Here is a 26,195-nt window from a genome sequence, read left to right as displayed (position 1 = left end):
AGAAACAGAAAGCAAGAAATCACACCCCAGGGAGTATGGTCACGCAGCAATCCCTTCTCCTCCATTCTCCTCTCAGGATCTTGGGCACGCACACGCGCCCGGCGTGAGTTTAAGCCACCAGGTCCAGGACTCAAACTGTGGTCGACGAATGGGAGTCCAGCAATGTAGACATTACGCTAACTGCTGGTCCCTTTCTTTCTTTTTTTACAATTTACTTTTCAATTAATTCAGCTGTAAGTTGAATATACTTACGTTCTCTATATTCTATTTCTGCTTCCTTACGCAGTTTTTTCTCTCTGGCAAGAGCTTCAGGACTCCCCCAAACTTCTAAGGATCTGTGCATACATACATGATCATCACCAATGAACAATTTTTACTAACTTTATTGTAGTCATATTTAAACCTAAACGAAATACATATATTATACACACACACACACACACACACACACACCCCTTACAGTGAAACATAGATTCCCTCAGAAAATAATCATGTAAAGCACCCAAGGAGCACCTCTAAGTTAAATCTAAACTACAAGAGAAAATTCAATAGAAAAATTTTTCTAAATTCTGAAATATATTTAGTTAACCAGTATATACCAGTAACTCTCAGATAAGCAAATTCATCAATACCAAATTACTGGTTTCCAAATGTACAATTTAAACCATTCTGAGTCCGTCTAAAATGTGTTGCTCTATGAATCCCCACTGGGGTCTGCTCTCCCTCTCTAAGAGCAGGGTCCTTACTTTGCCTCCACGTCGGACCGCAGGTAGACAGTGAAGGACTCGGTGTCTTCGTGAGGACTCCGTCGTCTGATTTTTCGAAGCTGTTCTAAATCACTGGACAAAGAAACACGCTGAATTTATTCAGACACGGCGCATACACTTGATGTACTTCAAAAGGATTAATCACATCGAGTTAAAGCAACTGCATCAATTCTCAAAAAAGACAGATCTCAATAGCTTTTTTTATATTAAAAAATGGTCTAGACAGTGAAAAGGAATTATTCTTGATGCTCATAGTATAATACTTAGAGATTCATAATATAACATAATGCTTAGAGATTCGATTATCTTAGTGATGCTTTTACTTTCTCTACTATGGACACTCACTGCCATCTTTAAGGTATGACCAAAAAAAGCAAAAAGTGGAAAGCACATGTAAGAGTATCATCTATGAGGCCAGCAGGTGGCATGGTGGTTAAGGCGCTGGAGTCCCACATGGCTAAGTGTGGTTCAAGTCCCAGACGTGGCAGCTTGCTTTCTCACTTTTCGTTTCTTTCTCTCTCTCTGGTTAAATTTTAAAAATAATAATAACAAATAAAATTAAATAAATGAGTAAGTCTTTTAAAAACTATCTTTTTTTTAAAAGAGATTTTTGCCATCGGGTGTGTACGCTTGCTGGAGAGAGAGAAAGAAAAACGGAAAGCATGAAATCAACCCCCAGGGGAGATGGCCATGCAGCAATCCCTCCTCTTCCACTCTCTTGGTGTTTTGGGCAAACATGCACATATACCTGGCATGAGAAAAAAGTATCACCTTTTATTTACACGCTTAAATTAGAACTTTAAAGTCCTATTTGTTTACATCTAGATTAATACTAAAAGGTAATATCCATCCAAAGGTATCAGGTCAAAGAATATGTATCAATTACATAGTTATTTACTTATTTTTCTTTCTCCTAAATTCTGTAAAGTGTATACATATTCATCAAGTCATTGCTAAATAAATAGTAATTCTGTATTTAATCACAGTCTGTGTAAATAAATTTTGTAAGAGCAATGAAAAAGACCTATAGCAATAATCTCTAAAAAAAAAAATAGGGACCAGCAGTTAGTGTAATGGCTATGTCATTGGACTCCCACGTAGTCGACAATGGTTCGAGTCCCAGACCTGGTAGCTTAAACTCACGCCGGGTGCATGTGCGTGCGTGCCCAAGATCCCAAGAGGAGAATGGAGGAAAAGGGATTGCGGCGTGGCCATCCCCCCCTGGGGGGTGATTTCTTGCTTTCTGTCTCTCTGTCTCTGTCTGTCTGGTGGGCGTACACGTCCTATAGCAAAAACCTCTCAAATAAATAAATAAATACATAAATGAAAAACCTAAGTGAAATGCAAGAGCTGAGAGACAATGAATTCCAGAAGATTCAGGAGAAGAGAGACCATGAGTTCCAGGCGGTGAGGAAGTTCTTGCATGATCAGAAAGAGGAAATACACACCATAAAAAATAATCAAATGGAGCTATTAGAGATGAAGGATGCAATTCACGAAATCAAAACCTCCTTCGAAAGGGTTAAGAGCAGACTAGTGCATGCAGAATATTCAATCTCAGATGTGGAAGGCAAAACCTTTGATCTAGAAAAAAAATAACCAAAAATAAATAAAGAAATAACCCTAAAAATGAGAATACTATATGAGAAATACTAGACACCATTAAGCACCCAAACACCCAGATAATCGGTATCCCAGAAGGTGAGGAAACTAGTGAGGGTATCGATAATCTATTCCATGAAATCCTGGAAGAAAATTTTACAAATCTAGAGGCATTAAACTATCCAGATCCAAAAAATGCAAAGGACCCCACAAAGAAACAACCCAAAAAGATCTTCTCCAAGGCACACCATAGCCAGATTGCCAAAAGCACAGAGACAAGATACTAAAAAATTGGCAAGAGAGAAATATCAGGTTACTTATAAAGGTTATCCCATCAGGTTAACCTCAGACCTCTCATCAGATACAATGCAAGCAAGGAAAGAATGGGAAAATGTATTGAAAGTGTTAAGAAACAGTTTCAACCAAGAATACTATACCTAGCAAGATTATCGTTCATATGGAAAGAATGCATAAAAACACTCTCAGATAAACAAGACCTGAAAGAATCTGCCAAGACCAGACTGAAGACACACATACAGAAATAAGAGAACAAAAAGCAACCAAGAAAATGGCCAACTTAATGCTAGGGACAAGAAATATCAACAGTAACACTGAATGTCAACTTCCAGGATTTAAATGGAAAGATTGGACCACGGTAACACAGCAAGTTCAACAGAAGAGAGATTGAACATAAACTGAACTGGTGAAATGGAATTTATTGACTTTTGAGTAAAACATTATTGATTTTTTTTTTAACTATGCTTCGTTTTCTTAATTTAAGGATTTTGCTTTCTCTTGAGCTGTTGATAGGTTCAACAATTAAAATATTTTTCTTATTTGTTTCTTTAAATGAAAAAATTAATTTTTCTTCCTTCCTGACCCCTCTGGAATTGGAAAATATTTGGGAGTATTCTTATTTTGATCCAAAAGAGGTATTTGCATAAGTTCAATAATACCTATTGCATTGAATCAAAAATTGGAAATACTCATTATTGGATAGGGCTTTGACTAGAATGTCATACATGACGATGAATCAGAAAACTAAGGTGGATCTCAAGAAAGCCAACAGAAGCTCTTGGAAAGATGGCCTGGCACCATAAACAGCTCTGCCTGGCAGAGAGGATTAGAGAAGCCATATGAAAGAATTGGTTCCATAAAATAACCTGGACCTTTCCAGCCCAGCATTGTTATCAGTAGAGTTTCCAAAAGAGCAACCACAACCAGAGGATTATCCGGAGGAAGACTTCGAAGGAAGAAAAAGAGACAGATCTTTGCTAGCAGACAGTATATCTCAGAATACCCGGTCGGCAGGGCTGAATTGAGAAGGTTCATGTGTGACTTGTGTGCTGAGCGTTTGCTTTTCAACAGTTTGAGTAGTCGACATATAAATATTTTCTCAAAAATATTCAAAACCATACTGCCTCTGTTGTTATAGAGTCACAAACAAAATTATAAAAAATATTTTGAACATTATCTTTAAAATTCAGTTTTTGAATTTTGAAAGTTGTTTAGTAACTGTCAAGAACTATGGAGTATGGGAACCAGCAGTTAGCGTAATGGCTATGTCGCTGGACTCCCACGTAGTCGACCGCAGTTCGTGTCCCGGACCCGGTGGCTTAAAACTCACGCTGGGCGCATGTGCGTGCGTGCCCAAGATCCCGAGAGGAGAATGGAGGAGAAGGGATTGCGGCGTGACCATCCCCCCTGGGGGGTGATTTCTCGCTTTCTGTCTCTATGTCTCTCTCTGTCTGTCTGGCGAGCGCACGCGTCCTACAGTGAAAATCTCTCCAAAAAAAGAACTATGGAGTATGAGCAAAAATTTTTTGATATGTAAAGTAAATGTGGGAAAATGTAAACATAAATAAATAAATGATTAAAAAAAAAGAAAAAAAAGTGTATGTACCTAAACTCATAATTTCTGATTTTTTTCCCACAAACTTTAAGAAATGACTTTATACTGCTTGATGCTGTACCACAGAGAATATGTATGTGAGGGAAGGAAAAAAAAAGGCTAGGTCACCCGATTTCTCTAAATGTCCCACAAAGAAGGTAGCAGTTTCAATTTGTGATAAATATCATTTCGATAAACCTCCATGACTATGAAAAATATACCAACCATAATGAAATTTTTAAAAATTATGCTTAACAGAAACCAAGCAATAGCTAGAGTTAGAACATACACATAACTCACTCTAAATTAAGTATTCAGGTTTTTTTTTCAAGATTGTGCACTCTATGGAGAGAGAGAGACAGTGAGAGAGGGAATACGAGAAATCACTCCCTAATGGGGATGGCCATGCCACAATCCCTTCTCCATCCTCCTCCTGGGATGCTGAGCACACATGTACACGTGCTCAGATGTTTCTCTAGACACCGGGTCTGAGACTTGAACCACAGATCCAGCCATGTGAGATTCAGTGCCTTTACTACCATGCCACCCGCTGGTCCCCATGTACTCCACTTTGCTAGCCAAATAAAAAGCAGCAAGGCTTCACTCACTGCCCCACCTCACGCCAGTCTCATCAGAGATGGAAAAGAGGAGACTTTCCATCCAGCCGTTTACGTCACAGGCCTCACACTCCCCACCCTCTGACTCGCCAGAGCAAGGTAGGAGCTGTCTATACTGTCTGCAACCAGGACTGCAGCCACACACAGCTCACGTCGTGTGCTGCGACCTCACGTTTTGCTTTCCCAGCTCAGCCCACAGTCTCATCGAGGCCAAAGGGTTTGAGAAAGGAATAAATTACCTAAAGATACTGTGTCTCTGAAGGAATTCTCCCTCACTTCCTCTTCTAGTAGAAAAAGGAAAAACTCATCTAAAATTTCCAACTTCAAAACTCCTACCATGGATTCCAGCACTCCCGCCTCAGGACAGGGAAACTAACTCAGAGTTAGCAAACACCATAGGGAAGCCCCGGAGTATACAGTAGCAGAATGCTATCCACAAAATCATAAACAAGTAAGTACTCCACCCAGAGTCTAAAAACCAAAGCAAAGCTTCCAGGAGTATGAGAAAACCAGGCAGCATAGCTTCCTCAAAGAACACAGTAACTCCCCACCAACAATGGGAATAACAAGAAATCACAGAAATGTCAGAAACAGAATTGAAAATATTCATGGTAACAAAACTGAGTGAGATGCAAAGAAAAGGGTTAACCAATTCCAAGGGATGAGAAAATCCACAGCTTGGGACCAGCAGTTAGCATAATGGCTATGTCGCTGAATTCCCACGTAGTTGACCGCGGTTCAAGTCCCGGACCCGGTGGCTTAAAACTCATGCTGGGCGCGTGTGTGTGCATGCCCAAGATTCCGAGAGGAGAAAGGAGGAGAAGGGATTGCGGCATGGCCACGCCCCTGGGGGGTGATTTCTCGCTTTCTGTCTCTCTGTCTCTCTCTGTCTGTCTGGCGAGCACACGCGTCCAAAAGCAAAAACCTCTCCAAAAAAAAAAAGATCCATAACTTGAAGTAACGACTACATAAGGAGATAGAAACCCCCAAAAAGAATCACACAGAATTCCTGTAGATGAAGAACATAAGTAGAGGGAATCAAAACCTCCCTCAGGAGCTGGCAGAAGGCATGGTGGTTAAGCGTGCTGGACTCCCACATGGTCGATCAAGTCCCAGACCTGGAAGCTTGCTTTCTCACTTTCTCTCTCTATCTCTCTTTCTCTGTCCTTCTCTGGTAAAATTTAAAATAAATAAATAAATAAAACTAAATACAATTATTTAAAAAAAAAAAAAAAAAACTCCCTCAAAAAATATCAATAGTGTATTAGACTATACAGAAGAAAGAATCTCCAACCTTGAAGACAAAACCTCTGATCTAGTGTAAGTCACCAAACAAAGGAGAAATCACAATTAACAATGAGGACAATATGTGGGAAATCCTAGACATCATTAAGTGGCTGGGTAGCCACATACTGTGTTTTCCAGACGGTGAAGAGACGGGTAAAGGCGTGAAACTCTTCTTTATGAAATATTACCTAAAAGCTCTCCAAATCCAGGAAAACATACAGACAACCAAATCCAAGAAATACAAAGAGTACCAAACAGAGCCGACATAAGATGTGCACCCAGAACCTTTCTGCAGGGCTTCAGCACCTCCTTTCTCTATTAACTCATCTTCCGACAGGCACGTGTGCTTGCCACAGTGCAGCAGGCGAGTGGGGAGTGCCTCCCATTAGAATGGCCACAGCACGGTTCCTTCTCCTTTGCCTTTCTCCTTTCGGGAATTTAGGCATGAGCACACACATGAGCCTAGCATGGTTTCAGGCCACAGGGTCCAGACTCGAACTGCAGAGCTGGACACAAGGGATCCAGTCACCTTAATCACACCACAGGCTGGCCCAGGCTTCGGCATCTTTCAAGAGTGTCGTATTACCACTGCATCACCGTAGCTGGCCAGTTTTAATGCTGTTGACTGAATAAAAATATCTCTTCGGGATGAGCGGGTACCATGGTGATACAGCGCTGGACCCCCACGTGGCTGACTGTGGTGTGAATCCTGGACCTGGCGGCTTAAAAACCGTGACGGATGTGCACGCCCAAAATCCCAGAAGGATGGAGAAGAAAGGATCGTGGCATGGCCATGCCCCCAAAGGGGTCATTTCCCACATTCCCTCTTACTGTCTTCTCTGTTTCTAGCTGAGCGCACATACTCTATGGCAAAAATCTAAAGAACAAAAAGTTTCTTCAATTTAAGAAGCCAGTAGGAAATTTTCCACATATGGACAGTAGCAGGTATCTATTTTTTTTTAAGCAGGTTATTTATTTTAAGAAACAGTTATTTAGACAGTTATTTAGACAAGTTTTAAAAATGACTGTACCTGGATTTAAGACAGAACTCATTTATCGCTCTGACTCCAGTGATGAAATTGTTCTGAGTGTACTTTGACCCATAGTCTCGTTTCTTAAGGACGGCTTTGACTAAAGCAGAAACACAGGAAAACGTAATAAATATGCACACTAACAGTCACATTCTAGTTGACACGTGTATTTTTAAAGAATTACTTTATCTAACTTATTTACTTATGTATGTATGTATGTATGTATTTTTGTTTGACCAGAGAGGGACACAGTGAGAGAATGAGGGAAAGTGAGAAAGCAAGCCACCAGGTCCAGGACTTGACCTGTGGTAGACCATGTGGGAGTCCAGTGCCCTTAACCACCACGCCACATACTGGCCCCTTAGTTGATCTTTAAATGGGCTCACTAATAAATTCCATAGAAAACTGATCTTTTTTTCTGATGCACTGACCGGCATCAGAAAAAGAAAATTCTCTACGTATGGAATAGGATGTATTCGCATTTGTGGCCACGTAACTTTTATCTCCATAGCTCATCAATAACTGATTCCCAAATGCCAATCCTTTGTCCAGTGGACACCCTGTATAGGTTTTACTGGTCTAAGTCATATTAATACAATTTAAATTCCTTATGGTCAAACTGAAAAATCAACCAAAGTGTCAATGAAATATTACAGGCTAGTTCAGTGGTTTTCAAACCTCAGGGTAAAACCAGCACTGTGTAAAATGTAAAAACAGGAGCCAGCAGGTGGTGTAGTAGTTAAGGCACCAACTCCCACATGGCTTACTGCGGTTCGAGTCCCAGATCTGGTGACCTGAAACTCACGTCAGGCATGTGCACGTGGGAGCATACAATAGAGAAGGGACCGCAGCATGGCCATTCCTCTTGAGGGGCATGATTCCTCACGTTCTCTCTCGTCTCTCCAGTGAGCACAGGTGCAAAAAATAAATAAGTAAAAAGTGAAAATACTGGGTCATCAGAAAGGTCATGATGTATCTTTCTATGTTTTTCTATGCAAAAAGGTGTCATGACTTTTCCGACGATTCAATAGAAAGAAAGAGTACTGCATATAAGAAAAGCGCTTTCTGTGAAAACTTTTCTTTAATATATATATAAAATAATCAATATGTATAATAGCTATAATAGTATTAAATAGTATAAAATGATGTTAAGTAGTATTTTATACATGGGTTGAAAGTTAAAGAGTTTAAAGCCACTGTACTATTTCATGTAAAACTGAAAGTAAACTAAGAAATAATTTTATCAGTTAAAAATTATAGGAAGAGGGACCAGCAGGTGGCATGGTGGTTAAGGTGCTGGAAACTCCGTGACTGACCACAGTTCGAGTCCCAGACCCGGTGGCTTGCTTTCTCACTTTCTCTCTCTCTCTCTATGTCTCTCTCTGTCAAATTAAAAATGAATGAATGAATAAAATAAAAATATATATATTAAAAAGAATTATAGGAAGATGGGACCAGCAGACTGTGTAATGGCTATGTTGCTGGATTGCCATGTAGTAGACCTTGGTTTGAGTCCAGGACCCGGTGGCTTTAAGTCACTCTGGTCACATACCCATGTACCCAAAATCTCAAGAGGAGACTGGAGGAGAAGGAATTACGGTGTGGCCATCCTCCTTGGGGGATGATTTCTCGCTTTCTGTCTCTCTCTGTCTCTCTAGTGAGCACATGTGCCCTATAGCAAAAATCACTCAAAAATATGTATATATATGTATATAAAAGGTTGATTATAATTAAGATATGCCTTCTACTAAATTATTTTCTTATTCTCAAGTATCAAAGTGCTCATTAAAAGGCCAGAGACACTGGGGGCTGGCAGGTGGCATGATGATTAAGGCTCTGGCCTCCCACATGGATGACTACAGTCTGAGTCCCAAAACTGGAGACTCGCTTTCTCACTTTCCCCTACTCTCTCTCTGGCCAAATTAATAACAGTAATAATAATAATAATAATAAATAAAATTAAATAATTCTTTAAAAAAACGGTCAGAGACAGCAACAATAAAATATCGGTTAGGTATCAACTACATTTGTGAGTTAAAAATTACACAACATTGTTCTAGGTTAATCAATTATTACAAAGTGAGACTTCTGGCCACATGCTAGAGATAAATAAATATCTGAAAAGTAAGAGCAAAATAAGAGAAACCAAAGTCTCCTGTTTCAAACTGTCACCTATTCTCTTTACATTCTGTTCTAATATTCCTCTTTTTAAATTTTAATTGACACATAATTATAAATACATTTATAATAGAAATATATAAACTATGTATTTATGGGTACACTGTAGTTCTTCACTGCAGGAATATGATGTGTAATGATCAAATCAGGGTATCAGCATATCCATCATCTCCAACATTTATCAGTACTTTATGCTACGAACATTCAAATTTCTCTTGTAGCTCTCCTGAAATACTTCATTACTGCTCATTATAGTTATCCTACACTGCTGCTACTAACAGAACTCACTCTGCTTATCTATCTGGAACTTGTCGTCTATTAACTAACATCGCTCTACTCCTTCCCCCCATACACACTAATTCGTTTTCTGTTTACTTCCAAGTTGAAGCCTAAAATTATCTATCACTACAGTGGGACTATTCTAGTACATGAAACCTCCTAAAATAACACACTAACTACTAAAATTGGGTGCACAAATGTTACTTAATAAAAATACTTCAAAACTAAAGTTCAATATAAAAATCAAAACCTTATCTGAAAGGAGTATATAAGAAAGTTCAATCTCGGGGACCAGCAGTTAGTGTAATGGCTATGTCGCTGGACTCCCATGTAGCCGACTGCGGTTCACGTCCCAGACCCGGTGGCTTAAACTCATGCTGGGTGTGTGTGCGTGCGTGCCCAAGATCCCGAGAGGAGAATGGAGGAGAAGGGATTGCGGCATGGCCAAGCCCCCTAGGGGGTGATTTCTCGCTTTCTGTCTCTCTGGCGAGTACACGCGTCCCATAGCAAAAAACCTCTCCAAAAAAAAAAGTTCAATCTGATTTTTATTTTTGTATGAATTTAGGGTCTCCAAACTACCTTACTCCAATAACCCTAAAACTCAAAATCAATATAAGTTCCTCAAGAACAGAGAAGAGCACCACATCTCTCTTTTAAAAAACTGTTTTTAGTGCACCGGCAGGTGGTGTGGTGGTTAAGACACTGGACTCCTACATGGCCGACCATGGCTCGAGTCTTGGACCTGGTAGCTTGAAAATCACACCAGGTGCATATGAGTGCATGCTCAAAATCCCAGGCGGAGAATGGAGGAAAAGGGATTGTGGCATAACCATCTCACCGGGGGAGTGATTTTTCATTTTTCCTGTTGTCTGTCATTCTCTGGCAAGCACAAGTGCCCTATGGTAAAAATAAATAAATGAATGAACGAAAAAAAGCTTAAAAAACAAAACAACAGGGGTCTCATTTTCAGCCCTATATTACAGAGTAGAAAACTAAATCTCAGAGAAATCAAATAAACAGCCCGAGGTCCGGACCCACAAACTGAACCCAGTTTTGACGGAGTTACTGCAGTGGACGGCTGCTCTGGAGATGGGATCGCTGCCTGTTCCACAAAGCAGCGGCAGATGGACATCCCTGCAGGGCTCATCCTCCTGGGGAAGGGGTCAGACAACAAGGGCCGGTTCCTACCTGGACTTGAGTGAGCTGCAGCCTCAAGGTGCTGCCCCTTATTCCTGAATCACATTACTTTTCAAAACAACAATAAAGCAATTGATCATTTTTATTCACCATTACTCCTTTAAATTTTCGAGAAAAAAAAAAATGTGTGACCAAAATGCAAAATAAATTTCCGTGGAAAATTAGCTTGCAAACAGGAAAATAAACCCTATGGTCTATCTATTCAAATAAAACTAAAAATGGGGGCCGGCAGGTAGTGTGGTGGTTAAGGATGCTGGACTCCCACATGGCTGACTGCGGTTCGAGTCCCGGACCCTGCAGCTTGCTTTCTCATTTTCTTCCTCTCTCTCTCACTCTCATTCTGTCCTTCTCTGCTCTGGTCAAAAAATTAAATAAATACATAAATAAAGTTAAATAAAATAATTCTTTAAAAGAAAACTAGAGGTCCATATAAACTAAGTTTTATATTTAATTCAAAATATCACTGTAATAAAACAGAATAAAATATACTCACCTCTTACTTGGAGAGGATCTTGCTTAAGTGGAGCTTTGAGTTCTGCACCGATATTTTCTGCTGTAAAGTTTATTGAAGACAGGTTAACATTTAGCAGCTTTCATACAAACTATAAACTAATTTAACATCAGCCAACTTTAGCAATGTAGAAAAAAATATGTAACAAACAATGTTGGGTTTCTCCTAAAAATGCAAGAGTAGTTAAATATTACAAAAACTATTTAATTCTCTCCACTGTTTACAGAGAAAAACTACATAATAATTTCAGGAGTTAAAGAAATAGCATTTAGGGGCCAGCATGTGGTGTGGATCTTAATGCGGCTGGATCTCCCCAAGGCTAGCCGTGTGGTTTGAAGCTTAGACCCGGTGGCTTGAAAACACAGCAGGAAGGAACAGCATGTGGTATGGTGGTTAAGGTGCTAGACTCCCACATAGCCAACCCTGGTTCAATTTCCATACTTGGTGGCCTGCTTTCTCACTTTCTCTCTCTCTCTCTGGTGAGCACATGTGCCCTATAACAAAACTTAAAAAAAAAAAAAGTCCAATTGGAATTTACCTCCTACCATACATAAAAAACAATTCCATGTTGATTAATTACTTAAATGCTAAGGCATTAATTTACATGCCTCATAACAGACAATATGTAATGTTTGTATGGTAGAGAAACATTTCTTAAACAGGACAGAAACACAAAGAAAAATGGATAAATTCTGCTAAATTAAAATTCACAACATCTGCTCATACAAGCAACCCTTAAAGAAAGAAAAAAGAGGGACCAGTAGTTGGCGTAATGGCTAACCTTAAAGAAAGAAAAGAGAGGGACCAGTAGTTGGCGTTAATGGCTATGTCACTGGACTCCCATGGTTCAAGTCTTAGACTCGGTGGCTTAAACTCACGTATGTGCGTGCATGCTCAAGATCCCGAGAGGAGAATGGAGGAGAAGGGATTGCGACATGGCCATTCCCCCTGGGGGGTGATTTCTCGCTTTCTGTCTCTCTGTCTTTCTGGCGAGCGCACAGGCCCTATCGGAAAATCCTCTCAAAAAAAAGAAAAGAAAAGAAAAGCTCTAAACTGGGAGAAGATATTTGCAATAAACAGAATAAAAAACAATTATTTAGAATATTTAAAGAATTCCTTTCCAGATCAGTAAGAAAAAGATAAACCGTTAGGAAAAACAAAAAAAGAGATAACTTACACAGAAAAGGGAATATAAATGACCAATAAGCATATGAAAAGATGCCTGCCTCATTATTAACAGAACCAAATGAAACTACAACACGCCATTTTACAACCATCCCAATTGCGGAGAAATGGAAGTATGTCACCACCTGATGCCGGCAGGGCAAGGAGTAATGTGAATGCACACACCACATCGCCAGTGTATTTCTCATAAATGGGTCCAACCACTGTGGTAAGCAAGCTGGCACCTTCTAACACAGGTGCACACAAGCATAACCTGTGACCCAGCCATTCTTCTAGGTCAGTACATCTGGCTCCAAGAAACCCTGGCACAAGGGCACAAGGAGAGAGAAACACGAGTGTCCAGAGCAGCGCTCTCCTCGATTATTACGAACAGGAAACAACTGAGATATTTACCAGCAAGAGAACAGATATACAAGCATTGTATAGTCATATGCTTCACACAACAATGGCTAATAAACATAACAATGGCTAAATTAATTTTTTTATATTTTGCTCTAGGGCATGTGCACTCAGTAGAGAGAAAGAGAGAGGGTGAGAAATTACCCCCTGGGGGTTGGCCACACCACAATCCTTTCTCCTAGTCTCCTCTCAGGATTGTGAGCATGCATGCACACATGCCCAATGTGACTTTCAAGACACCAGGACCAGGACTCGAACCTCACAATCGGCTATGTAGGATCCTGCGCCTTAACCTCTATGCCACCTACTGGCCCAACAACGGCTTTTACTGAGCCCTTACTGTGTGCTACGATACTGTACATGTAACAGTTCAGTTCTTTCAACGATCCTTAACAAGATGTGCTATAATCGTTTCCATAAAAATTAATGAACCAGAAACATACATCAAATAAACTGGTAAATTCCAAGGTATTGATTGTATTATGTTTCCTAACTTACACATACATAAACATTCCTTAAATATATATGTATCAAATATTGTCATAAAAATTTCACCCTTGGGCCAGCAGGTGGCCTGGTTAAGGTGCTGGTTTCCCACGTGGTTGAACACAGCTGGAATCTCAGACCCAGCAGGTGCCTCTACATGCATGCTCCAAACCCCAAGAGGAGAACAGAGAAGGGAATACAACATGACCACTCCTTCTGGGGTGACTTCTTGCTTTCCTTCTCTCTCTCTCTCTCTCTCTCTCTCTCTCTCTCTCTCTCTCTCTGGCAAGCGTATGTGCCCTATGGCAGAAACCTGAAACAAATAAATACAATCCGCGTTTAAAACATTTCCCTGCACTACATTCATATCCTCATTCAAGAATACAATGTTTCCGACTTTATAAACTACTAAGCATTTACCACGTGCTATGAATTGTCCTGTATGTTTAATGTGTATTTCATTTAATCCTCAGAAAGCACTCTAAGTACTATTCTCTTTATGTTATGAGAAATCTGAGGCAAGGAAGATTACAACTTCCCCCAGAGTCACACAGCTAGTAATTTTGAACATGGATGCAGTTAGGGTGGGAACCCGTCATTCCAATTAGTTTACACTCTCAGCCGCCTTCCTATGCTGCCTCCAGGTTTTTGTTTTTTTTTTGGTTTTTTTGAGAGGTTTTTGCTATAGGGCGCATGCGCTCACCAGACAGACAGAGAGAGACAGAGAGACAGAAAGTGAGAAATCACCCCCCGGGGGGATGGCCATACCGCAATCCCTTCTCCTCCATTCTCCTCTAGGGATTCTGGACAGGCATGCACATGACCCAGTTTAAGTTTTAAGCCACCAGGTCCAGGACTCAAACTACAGTTGTCAACATGGGAGACCAGTGACATAACCATTATGCCATCGACTAGTCCCTACTCATGTATTTTTTTTTTTAAGAGAGATTTTTGCTGTAGGGTGCATGCACTCACTGAACCGATAGGACAGAGAGTGAGCGAGAAATCATCCCCTAGAGGGGATGGCCACGCCACAGTCCCTTCTCTTCCATTCTCCTCTTGGCGTTTTGGGCACACACACGCACCCGGCGTGAGTTTTATATCGTTGGGTTCAGGACTTGAACCACAGTTGACCATGTGGGAGTCCGGCAACGTAACCACTATGCCATGTGCTGGTCCGATTCATGTATTTTTAAGTTTAAGAATCTGCCATCTTACTCTGAACAGGACAGGACTCTCCTATTCATGCTCATGCTCTGAGCTTAATGAGAATCTTCGTTCCAGAATCTCATTTCGCAATGCCGCTTTGAAGTCCCTACCCCTCGATCTGGTCTCTAAGCCAGCACGTGGCAAACTTCACTTCTCCATCTTCTTCTCGCCGCCCACCAGGAGGCTGAGACACAGCATCAGGCAGCAACTAGAATCGGCCATTTCCAGCCTCCTTTACGGGGAGGGAGGCAGTTTAAATCGTGAGTCCGGCCAGGACCTAGCTAGTCATGTCACACTTGCTGACCTGGCCCCCCAGACAAGCCCCGCTTCTGGCTGCCGCTGCCTGAGACTCAGAGCTTGGAAGTGTCTGCTCCATTTCTTGGCTATAGCATATCTTGTCTAATTCAATTTTCTCTTTAAAAAGTTCATTTCTTTCATGTGTGAGACAGAAAGATACACAGAGAGAGAAAAAGACAGAGACAGGGATCCCCGACAGGACCTGGTCACCCCCAGCCTTCCAGCTAGCCAGGATCCTGGAGCTTGGCCCGCCTGCACAGTGTGCTCAGGTCACAGCAGGACTGCTGCGCAGCTCCAGGATGGCGCATGCTGTCTTCCCACCGGGCCACTGCAGCTGGGCCAGTTTTCTATTTTATCTGTCACTCCAGGGAGTGGCGCAGAGCAGGAAGGGGGCGCTCAAAGCATATATTAAGTATGTTACCGCGATCAAAAGTCCTGCTGACCCACTGAGTTACATTCTTTCAAGGCTTGTATGAGAGAATTATTGCCCACAAAGTATTAAGTATTAACAAAGGCAAAACTCTCCTTGAAATAATTTCACAAAAGCAAAACTTCACCTTGAAATAAAAGAAAAAAAAAAAAAAAAAAAAAAGATTGTTTTTAGGTTTTTGCCAAAGGGCACGTGTGCTTGTCAGAAATTTTTTCATGTACTTTTTAGCATATTTCTTGATCATTATTTTCCAGTGAAAACCACTGGGAGAGTGACTAAAGACAGAATGTTTTGATACCTAATGCATATACAGAAAATCTACAGACTTTATTTGAACTATTCGCCAAATCCTAAGTCATTATGATAACATACTGCTAAACTGGAAACAGACTTAATAACAACTTTTTAATAATAATTTAACTTATTTTAAAATTTATTATTATTATTGTTCTTTAATTTACTATAGGGCATGTGTGCTCACCAGAGAGAAAGAGAGAGGGAAAGTGAGAAACCAAGCCACCAGGTCTGGGACTTGAACCGTGTCCAGGCATGTGGGAGTCTAGTGCCTAAACAACATGCCACCCGCCAGTCCCAGACTTAACTACAATACTATGTAATTAATTACAGATTAACACTGAAGAGTTAGATGATTATTAGGATTTTATTTTTGTCTACCAAAACATAAACAGCAAGAAAATTCTAAAGCACTTCACAGAACCTATACATTGACCTCTTAAAGTGTTGCTGAAGGAGAGAGAGCCGGGCAGAGATGATCAGGTTTGAATAACCCAGACCTATTGTCGGAACAGATGATATCTACTATGGAAAATTTCAGAAACAGCCCTCCTTTTCCACAATGGTCAAAGTCACTCCGTCAGAAGACATAAAATGCCTTACTCGAACACAGGTATTTCTGGGTATTCCCCTCACTACAAACTGCCCAGGTGTTACTAAATGTACAGTGTAAAGCACAAACAAGAATGACAGTAAATGGTTCAAACCCATGCAGGAATGGGGCCAGCAGTCAGCATAATGGCGATGTCGCTGGACTCCCATGTAGTCGACCGCGGTTCACGTCCCGGACCCAGTGGCTTAAACTCGCGCCAGGCACGTGTGCGTGCGTGCCCAAGATCCTGAGAGGAGAATGGAGGAGGAGGGATTGCGGCGTGGCCATCCCCCCCAGGGGGTAGATTTCTTGCTTTCTGTTTCCCTGTCTCTCTCTGTCTTTCTGGCGAAGGAACATGCCATATAGCAAAAACCTCTCAAAAAAAAAAAAACCCGCAAAGGAACACTTATTTTGCACACCGCCATCTTAATAAACTCACGGTGCATGACTAGAGTAGGGTTTTCATGATTGCAGTAAGTTATCAGACGTTCTATCCATGAATATCTCCAGACAGTTGTCTTAAGCTCAAACGCTGGCTGTTTGCCACACATCTGCTGTCATTAGCAAAATTAAAACTAATTTTACTAAAATTTAAACATCTGAATGCTCCTTAAAAACTTAAGGATTCCTTAGCAAGTCTCTGCTCCTTAATGAGCTGTTCCTGACTTTTATCATGTGATGTGAATTATTCAAAAGAGGATCTCAAATCCTTAAATATACAAATTATCTTTCAATCAAGCAATTACTTGCTGTCTATCTAATGGCTAACAAGGTCTAATTTGGCCTAAGTAAATTTTGGAAATTGAGCCCAAAATAAAACTGTCAATAAACAATGCATTTCTTTTTCTTTTCTTTCTTTCTTTTCTTTTTCTTTTTCTTTTTTTTTTGAGAAGTTTTTCACTATAGGGCATGTGCGCTTGCCAGAAAGAAAGACAGAGAGGAGAGACAGAGAGACAGAAAGCGAGAAATCACCCCCTGGGGGGATGACCACACCACAATCCCTTCTCCTCCATTCTCCTCTCAGGATCTTGGGCACGCACGTACATGTGCCCAGCGTGAGTTTAAGCCACCGACTCTGGGACTCAAACTGCGGTCAACTATATGGGAGTCCAGCGACATAGCCAGTACGCCACCTGCTGGTCCCAATAAACAATGCATTTCTAAAATAAGGAAATAAAGCAACATTTTCATTTCAGTCTACAGAGGAAAAAGAAACCTAGTCATGGATTTCAACTGCAAAGATCCTATAGAGTGGAGCCGACAATTTTTTTGTCTGAATCTATGCTCAGCTCCAAAGAACATTGTATTTTATCCTTAATTTTATTATTCCACCTCCTGTTTCTGCATTTTCCATTAACTCTTTTTTGAAGATCTCTTGTGTTTATTAAATCCATACTATTTGTAAATCACTGCTCTAGGCACTGAGGTGCCTGCCCTAACAGTGAGGCAAACAGCGAGAAATAGACAAATAAAATACTGAAAGTATCAATCAAGAAAGAGTGCTACCTATGCACAGAATTAAATTAGGATAAGATGACACTAACTAGCTAGCTACTTTAGAATGAATGAATTTTAAAAATGCCTTTGGCAGGACTACAGGTGGTGTGGTGGTTAAGGGCGCTGGACTCCCACGTGGCTGGCCCCCACGGTTCAAATCCCAGACCTGGAGGCTTGCTTTCTCATTATCACTCCCCTTCTCTCTCTGGTAAAATGGAATACTACTACTAATAATAATAATAAATAAAATTAAATAATTTTTTAAAAAAATGTCTTTGGGTCCAGCCTGTGCCCTAGTGGTTAAGGAGGCTGGATCCCACAAGACCAACCACACCCTCCTGAGTCCCAAATCTTGTGCTAGAAATACACACCAGGCATGTGTGCGTGCATGCCCAAAATCCTGACAGAAGGGAGAAATAGAGGAAAAGGGATTACAGCACGGCCATGCCCCAATGGAGCGGGGATGCTTTCATTCAACTAAGACGTGAACGACTAGCAGAGTCTGTCATGTGAAGGACACCTTGGAAAGTGACACCGACTACCAAAGCTGAGACAATAACGAGCTTAGTGTCTTCAGCTTATCTGCTTATTGCTTCCACCGGCAACAGAACACCACCTGCTGGCCCCACCGTGCGCGATGTCTTAAGATTTACTCACCGTGGGAACAGCAGTTGGCATAATGGCTATGCCACTGGCCTCCCATGTAGTTGACTGCGGTTCGAGTCCTAGACACGGCGACTTAAACTCACGCCGGGCACATGTGCATGCATGCCCAAGATCCCGAGAGGAGAATGGGGGAAAAGGGACTGCGGCATGGCCATCCCCCTGAGGGTGATTTCTCGCTTTCTGTCTGCCTGTCTCTGTCTTTCTGGCGAGTGCATGCGCCCTATAGCAAAAAAAGTCTCAAAAAAAAAAAAAATAGATTTACTCATCGTTAGAATGAGTAAATTTTAAAAAATGTCTCTGGGGCATTAACAGACTAGGAGATTCTCTGTATACCCAAATGCCTGCTAGTTACCGCCTCACCTGATAAGATGTCCGAGAGACGCTTACAATTCAGATGTCCAAAACTACATCACCATCACCTCAGTCAAATGTTCTAGCTTTGCCATTCTTAGCTTCAGAAATCAGTAAAAGCACTGACACAACTGCCCAGTCCAGTGACCAAGCACTGGCCTTCACCCATCCAAATCCAATCACCACGCCCTAATAATTCAGCTCCTAAGTGTCGCAAGTTCACCTACTGCTTTAATGAACACTGCCTTTAGCCTAGTCTAGACCCTCGTTCCTCTGACTGCTTTCAGTCTCCCCTCTGCAGTGTTTGCCACTGTGCAACCAGTCATCATTCTAAAACCTTAACGCTGATCACGCACCTGTCCTACTGAAAACGCTCCAGTAGAGAGGAATAGTGGTTAAGGCACTAGACTCCCATGTGGCCAACCGTGGTTTGAGTCCCAGACCCGGTGGCTTAAAACCCATTCCATGGGGCCAGCAGGTGGTGTGGTGGTTAAGGGCAACGGATTCCCACATGGCTAATTGCGGCTCGAGTCCCAGACCTGGTCGCTTGCTTTCCCGCCGTTTCTCTCTCTCTCACTCTATCCCTTTCTGGTCAAATTATAAATAAATAAATACATTGATTTAAAAAATAATAATAATCTGAGAATATGGCTCAATGTTTAAAAAAAAAACAAAAAAACCACCTCACTCCAGGCACGTATGCATGCCCAAAATCCCAAGAGGATAATGGAAAAAAGACTACAGCATGGCCATCCTCCATGGGGAATGACTTCTTGCTTTCTGTTTATGTTTTTCCAGTGAGCACAGGGTCCCCACAGTAAAAAAATCTCTCAAAAAAAAAAAAAAAAAAGTATTTCAGGGGTCCAGCAGGTGGTTTGGTGGTTAAGGCGCTGGACACTCCCACATGGGTGACCATGGTTCAAGTCCCGGACCTGGTGGCTTGCTTTCTCACTTTCCCTCCCTCTCTCTGTGTCTCTCTCTGGTCAAATTAAAGTAAATGAATCAATAAATAAAAGTAAATAATTACTTTAAAAAGTATTTCAGTAGCTTCTCACTGCCTATAAGGTCCAAACACCTAAAGAGCAGCCTACCTTGACAACTGTTTACCTGAGTCCTCCTGGACTGTCAACACTACCCACCCCACCCCCATGTCCTCTACAGCCCAGGCAATCTTACCTCCTTCACCACTCACCACACCAACACCTACTTTTCTTTCATATGCCTAAGTGGATGTCATTTTCTTACAGAAATCCTTCCTAACCACTTGAAACTCAGATTCTGTCCCATGGGTTTCTGCAGCACACTAAATTTCCCCTATAACAATACATACTGGGCCAACTAGGTGGCATGGTGGTTAAGGCAGCTGGATCCCAAATGGCCAACTACACGGTTCAAGTCCCAGACCAGGCGGCTTGAAAAGCATTCCAGGAATATTTGCATGAGTACCTAAAATCCCTAGAGAAGAATGGAGAAGGGACTGTAGTGTGGTCATCTCCCCGGCAGACGTTTTCTCACTACCCTCCCACCCCCACAAGCCCCATCTCTCTGCAGCATGGCCATCTCCCCAAGGGGTAATTTCTCACCTTCTCTCTCTCTCTCTCTCTCTCTCTCTTCCCCTGGCGAGTGCACATGCCCCAGACAAAAAAAACCTCCTTAAAAAAATACCTATAATATTTGTTTCATTTTCCACGTTAATAATAAAAAGAACATAAACTCAAAGTCGATCTCATTTGCAGCCATGTAAGTGCTCGACAGGGACCAGCAGATGGCGTAATGGTTACGTCGCTGGATTCCCACATAGTCAATGGGATTCGAGTCTCAAAACTCATGCTGAGTGCCTGTGCATGCATGCCCAAAATCCGGAGAGGAAAATGAAGGAAAAAAGACTGCAGTGCGGCCATCCCCCATCTGGGACTCAAACCGCAGCCAACTACATGAGAGTCCAGCGACATAGCCATTACGCCAACTGCAGGTCTCAAGAGTCTTCAATACTACATGGCAGACTAGATATCTTAAACAAAATCTTTTCAAATGCCTAGCAAATAATGATCCAAAGAAGGCCAAATTGAAGTGCCACAAAGATTTTCACAGAATAAATGAGCACACCAAAGCCAGCGTCTCTCCTGATGATTTCTGTTAAAACTTGTATCTTTGAATTTCTACATCTCCAGCTGCAAGGGACATGGGCGATCAGAGAATAGGTCCTGCTCAAGACGGAGAGTCCAGCCAGGTCTGCGGTGCTGTGCTCGAGAAGCCAGTCCTACGGATGGCGACCAGGATTCAAAGTCCCAACCTAGTCAGCCTGAAACACACAGGGCCACAAACCAGGGACGGGCTGGGGACCGGGGACCGCAGCGTGAGCAGGCCTGTGGGTGGTGCCGTCTTCCTCCGCCCCCCCCCTCACATAGGCATGCACGGCTGTCATGAATAAAGGAAAGAGAGTCCAACAGGAGCTACCAGATAAAAAGCTGCACACACAGCATAGCTGTGAACGAGAAACAAACACACGAGAGGAACAGGAAGAAAACGTGCCCGTCTCGACTCCGGTGCTAAGTCCTGGACAAGAAAAAGCTCCCCTAAAAACCCTGGTCGACCCTCACACAGCATGCAGTCGGAATTCACAATACCGACAATCTCGTCTAAAAAACCGAAAACAGACCATTTAATTTAATGTAGTCTAGATTTGCACCCCCGGCAGTGAACAGAAGCCAAAGTCAGCCCCTTAGGCAGGAATGTACATACCTTCAATCTAGATAAAAATAAATGGTTTCAAGTTATAAAAGCTGCATGAAAAATAAAGAACTCACAATTATAAAATGAAAATACACCATACTAAATGAGAGCAAGAGAGGAAGGAGAAGATAATCGTGAGAACCAAAAAGATTCCACCCAGAATTTTCAGACACCAAGTGTAAGAGGTCTGTTCAATGTGTCTAAAGTAATAAAAGAGAAGTTAGACAATATAAACAAGAGGGACAAGCAGTCAGCATAATGGCTATGTCACTGGACTCCCATGTAGTCGACCGCGATTTGAGTCCCAGACCCGGTAGTTTAAAACTCACGCCGGGCGCGTGTGCGTGTGTGCCCAAGATCCCGAGAGGAGAATGGAGGAGAAGGGATTGCGCCATGGCCATCCTCCCTGGGGGGCGATTTCTCGCTTTCTGTCTCTCTGTCTCTCTCTCTCTTGCTTTCTCACTTTCCGTCTCTCTCTGTCTCTCTCTCTGGTCAAATTAAAATAAGTGAATAAAAAATTAAATTAAAAAAATTATCAAAAAAAATTAAAACTCCAACATCTGTAACCAACCTGCAGATTAGAGACAACAAACTGGAAACCAGTGCTCTAGGTAGACCTGAGGAAACAATCCAGAACGCAGGCCACAGAGATAAGGAAATAAAAAATATGACAGACAGGTTGAGAGGCCAGGAAAACAAAGTAAGATAGTCTAGTATATTTCTAAGTGAAGCGCCAGGAGGAGAGAAGAGAGAATAGAGAAATAGAATCAGAAGGAATAATGACAGAAAACTGTAGAATTCCAGAACTGCTTAAAATAAGAAAAGAAAAAAAACAAAAAAACTACTCTCAGATCCAGGAAGTTTAATCAATTTAAGGAGGCTATAAATACATACCCATCACCCTTATTAAAACTGTTACTTACACCAAAGAATAAAACTTTGGACAACAGGGGCTACCAGGTGGCACGGTGGTTCAAGTACTGAACTCCCACAGGACCAACTACGGTTCAAGTCCCGGACCTAGAGGCTTGTTTTCTCACTTTCCCTTTGTCTCTCTCTGGTCAAATTGAAAAATAATAATAATTAATTAATTAAATCAATAATTCTTTAAAAAAATTACAACAATAACAAAAAGCGGCAGGCAAATAGAGAAGGCATGGGGCCAGCAGACGGTATGAGGAGGTTAAGGGGGCTGGATCCCACATGGCCAACTGTGGTGCAAATCAGCCGCAGGAGCTTGAGAAACACACCAGACGCGTGTGCATGTGTGCCCCACATCCCAAGAGGATGGAGAAGAGAAGAGACTACGGCATGACCACATCCACTGAGGAGTACATTCTCCTTCTCCCTGTCTCACTCTGGCAAAAACTGAAAAAAAAATCAGGCTCAACACATTTCAAGATCGAATCGTGCAGACCATACTAACAAGACAAGCTAAATACAAAAAGGAAACGAGAAAAATTCCATCTACATGGAAATTTTAAAATCGTGTTTTACCCACAAAGGATAAAGAGGAATTAAAATAAAAATATATTTAGAACTACAAACACTAAAAATACTACATATCAAAAAACTTACAGGGACCAGCAGATGGCGTAATGGTGACATCACTGGATTCCCCTGTAGTCAACCACGGTTCGAGTCCTGGACTCAGTGACTAGAAACTCATGCCGGGTACATGGGCGTACGTGCCCAAGATCCCAAGAGGGGAATGGAAGAGGAGAGACTGTGGCATGGCCATCCTCCCAGGGGGTGATTTTTCATTTCGTCTCTCTGGCAAGAGCATGCGCACTATAGCAAAAATCCCTCTTGAAAAAAACAAAACAAAAAACCTTACAGGATATGTTATCATGGTTTAAATGCCCACTTCAGCAAAGAAGGCTCAAAAGATGAGCAAAGAATGCAACTGACAGTTATAAAAGAATGACAGGGTAAGCGCAAAGGAGGCGGGAAGGAGAGTATAACTAAAGGGTAGAGGTCTGGCCACCCAATTCCTGGATCCCACATGGCCACCTATACAGCTTGAGTGCAGGACCTGGAAGCTTGGGAAACGCAAAGGGAACGTGTGCAAGCACGTCCCAGATCCAGACAGGATGAATCAGGGAGGACGCACCGTGCCATGACCACATCCCAGAGGGTGCTTGCTCCCTCTGCTCCCTCCATCGTTCCCTGGCAACTGCAACTCACCGGCATTGGGGAGGGTGGGGGCGGAAGGCGTAGATATTGACGAACTCGGAAACAAACACAAAATATGACTTAAAGTAAAACAGTACCTGGAAAAATAAAGGACAAAGTTCTAACAAGATTAACCAAGAAAATAAAACAAAAACGATCAGGAATTTTTGAAAAAGAACACAACTACATGCTGTTTATAATTCAAGAGACTATTATAAATTTGATGTCAATATTGTAAAATATTCATTTTATTTATCTTTTTTTATTTTTTAATTTGCTACAGCTCACCAGAAAGAGGAGGAGAGAAAGTGGGAAAGCAAGCCACCGGGTACGGTACTCAAACCACGGTTGGCCATGTGGAGTTCAGAGCCTTAACCACCATGCCACCTCCTAGCCCCTAATGCCAATATACCAAAAATTTGGTTTAAGTGGATAAACTCACAGAAGAAAACAGAATTTACTAAAACTCAGTGAAAAAGAAATAGACAAATTAAAGAAATTAAAAATCAGTAGTTCAGGGACCAGCAGATGGAATAACGGGTACATCGCTGATAGTCGATCGTGATTTGGGTCTTGGACCCAAGGCTGGAAACACACCAGCCGTGTGTACATAGATGCCCAAAGTCCCAAGAGGAGAATGGAGGAAAAGGGATCTTGGTGTGGACATCCCCGCAGGGGGTGATGCCTTCCTTTCTGTGTCTCTTTGTCTCTCTGTCTCTCCAGCAAGTGTACACACTCCATAGCAAAAAAAAACTCTCAAAAATAAAGAAATAATCAACAGTTCAATGGCTCCCACAAAGAAAACACAAGCATAGATGGTTTTACAAGCTTTATAAAACATTCAAGAAACAAGTTACACAAACTATTCCAATTATTTTTAAAAATTTATACATACCTGCTTCATCAAATGATGGTACTTTCTCCACTCCCAGAGTCTGTGACCCCTGTCCTTCTTTCTGAACATTTGTGGAGTACAACTTTACTTGACTCAGTGCACAAGCGCAGGGGCGACTGTAAGGAACGTTTGAAAAGCTTCCGAATGTCAGTGAATTCTGCCATTCTAAAAGGAAAAAAAAAGTAAATTTAATTTCAAACCAACTCTTAGATCACAACTGCCATGCTACCTCCTCCACCGAAGTGTTCCACTGACCCCTGGGTATACAGACTACAGTTTGTAGGAAAAAAATAAGGACAGCATTCCAATTTTCTGTAATTTGTAAATGTATTTACATGGAAACTTAAAAAATATAAAATCAGACCAGGGAGTCACACTGCTCAGCTATTCTGAAAGGTGTCTGGCACATAACAGATACTCTTCATTTTCTAAGTTGGCTACATACTAAAAATAAAAAGTTAACCTAATTTTGTTTTCAGAATAGAGTACTAGGGGGACCAGCAGTTAGCGTAATGGCTATGTCGCTGGACTCCCACGTAGTCGACCACGGCTTGAGTCCCGGACCCGGTGGCTTAAACTCATGGGCGCGTGTGTGTGCTTGCCCAAGATCCCGAGAGGAGAATGGAGGAGAAGGGATTGTGGCGTGGCCTTCACCCCTGGGGGGTGATTTCTCGTTATCTGTCTCTCTGTCTCTCTCTCTGTCTGTCTGGCGAGCGCACGCGCCCTATAGCAAAAACTTCTCAAAAAAAAAAAAAAAGAATAGAGTACTAGGGGGACCAGCAGTTAGCGTAATGGCTATGTCGCTGGACTCCCACGTAGTCGACCACGGCTTGAGTCCCGGACCCGGTGGCTTAAACTCATGGGCGCGTGTGTGTGCTTGCCCAAGATCCCGAGAGGAGAATGGAGGAGAAGGGATTGTGGCGTGGCCTTCACCCCTGGGGGGTGATTTCTCGTTATCTGTCTCTCTGTCTCTCTCTCTGTCTGTCTGGCGAGCGCACGCGCCCTATAGCAAAACCCTCTCCCCCCAAAAAAAGAGGGCTTCCTACTCAAAATTACCCCCTTGCCACTCTTCCACTAGCTGGAGATGTATTCCTCTGTCATTTCACATCAATAAATGAATTATACTAATCAGTCATTCACACTGTCACTGACTTTTTATTAATCAGATAATTAGATCAACATGCGGTGAGATGCCTCGGTACATGGGGATTTTAATTGAGGGAAGAATAGAAGACTAATTACAGAGTACTTCCAGCTGCCGCATCTGGGCTGCCTGTGAGCTACCCAGGGCTGACACACAGAAGGAAATACATGTATCCCACAACTGCATTGAAGGGGTAGAGTGGTAATGTCACCTCTCCTCTTCTCTTTTACTTTTTAAGTGCTGGTAGTCCCCTTTCTAAAAGAACCGGAAAACCCTGTCTAGATGTAACTCGTATAAATTCTAAAACTCTACATGAAATAATAAAAACGTGTAACATGACAGAGTCAAGTTTTTCCAAGAGCAAAAGGTTAAGCATTTAGGAGTTGAAACTTTCCTAACTACCTTAATATGATCTTCCAAGAATGTTAATTCATATATGTGCATGTACAGATATATGCCTTCTGAAATTTAACACTTTTCTT

General features: G+C 41.8%; 1 protein-coding gene across 1 annotated transcript in view; it reads right to left on the bottom strand.

Annotated features, from left to right (window-relative positions):
* Positions 1-24,734, bottom strand: part of SLC30A9 (solute carrier family 30 member 9) — a gene marked incomplete at its 5' end in the record, with an annotated part of 59,615 nt that extends 34,881 nt beyond the window's left edge. Inside the window, 5 exon segments of the mRNA XM_027774489.1 lie at positions 253-335; positions 747-839; positions 7,196-7,295; positions 11,343-11,402; positions 24,570-24,734. Of these exon segments, the coding sequence (XP_027630290.1) occupies positions 253-335; positions 747-839; positions 7,196-7,295; positions 11,343-11,402; positions 24,570-24,734 (501 nt within the window).
* Between the last annotated feature and the right edge of the window lie 1,461 nt (positions 24,735-26,195).

Source organism: Tupaia chinensis, unplaced genomic scaffold (genome assembly GCF_000334495.1).
Source record: "Tupaia chinensis unplaced genomic scaffold, TupChi_1.0 Scaffold000442_1, whole genome shotgun sequence".
In the NCBI taxonomy this organism is placed as follows: Eukaryota; Metazoa; Chordata; class Mammalia; order Scandentia; family Tupaiidae; genus Tupaia; species Tupaia belangeri.
Note: the sequence above shows the minus strand (reverse complement) of the source record. Positions and strands in the feature narration are given on the sequence as shown.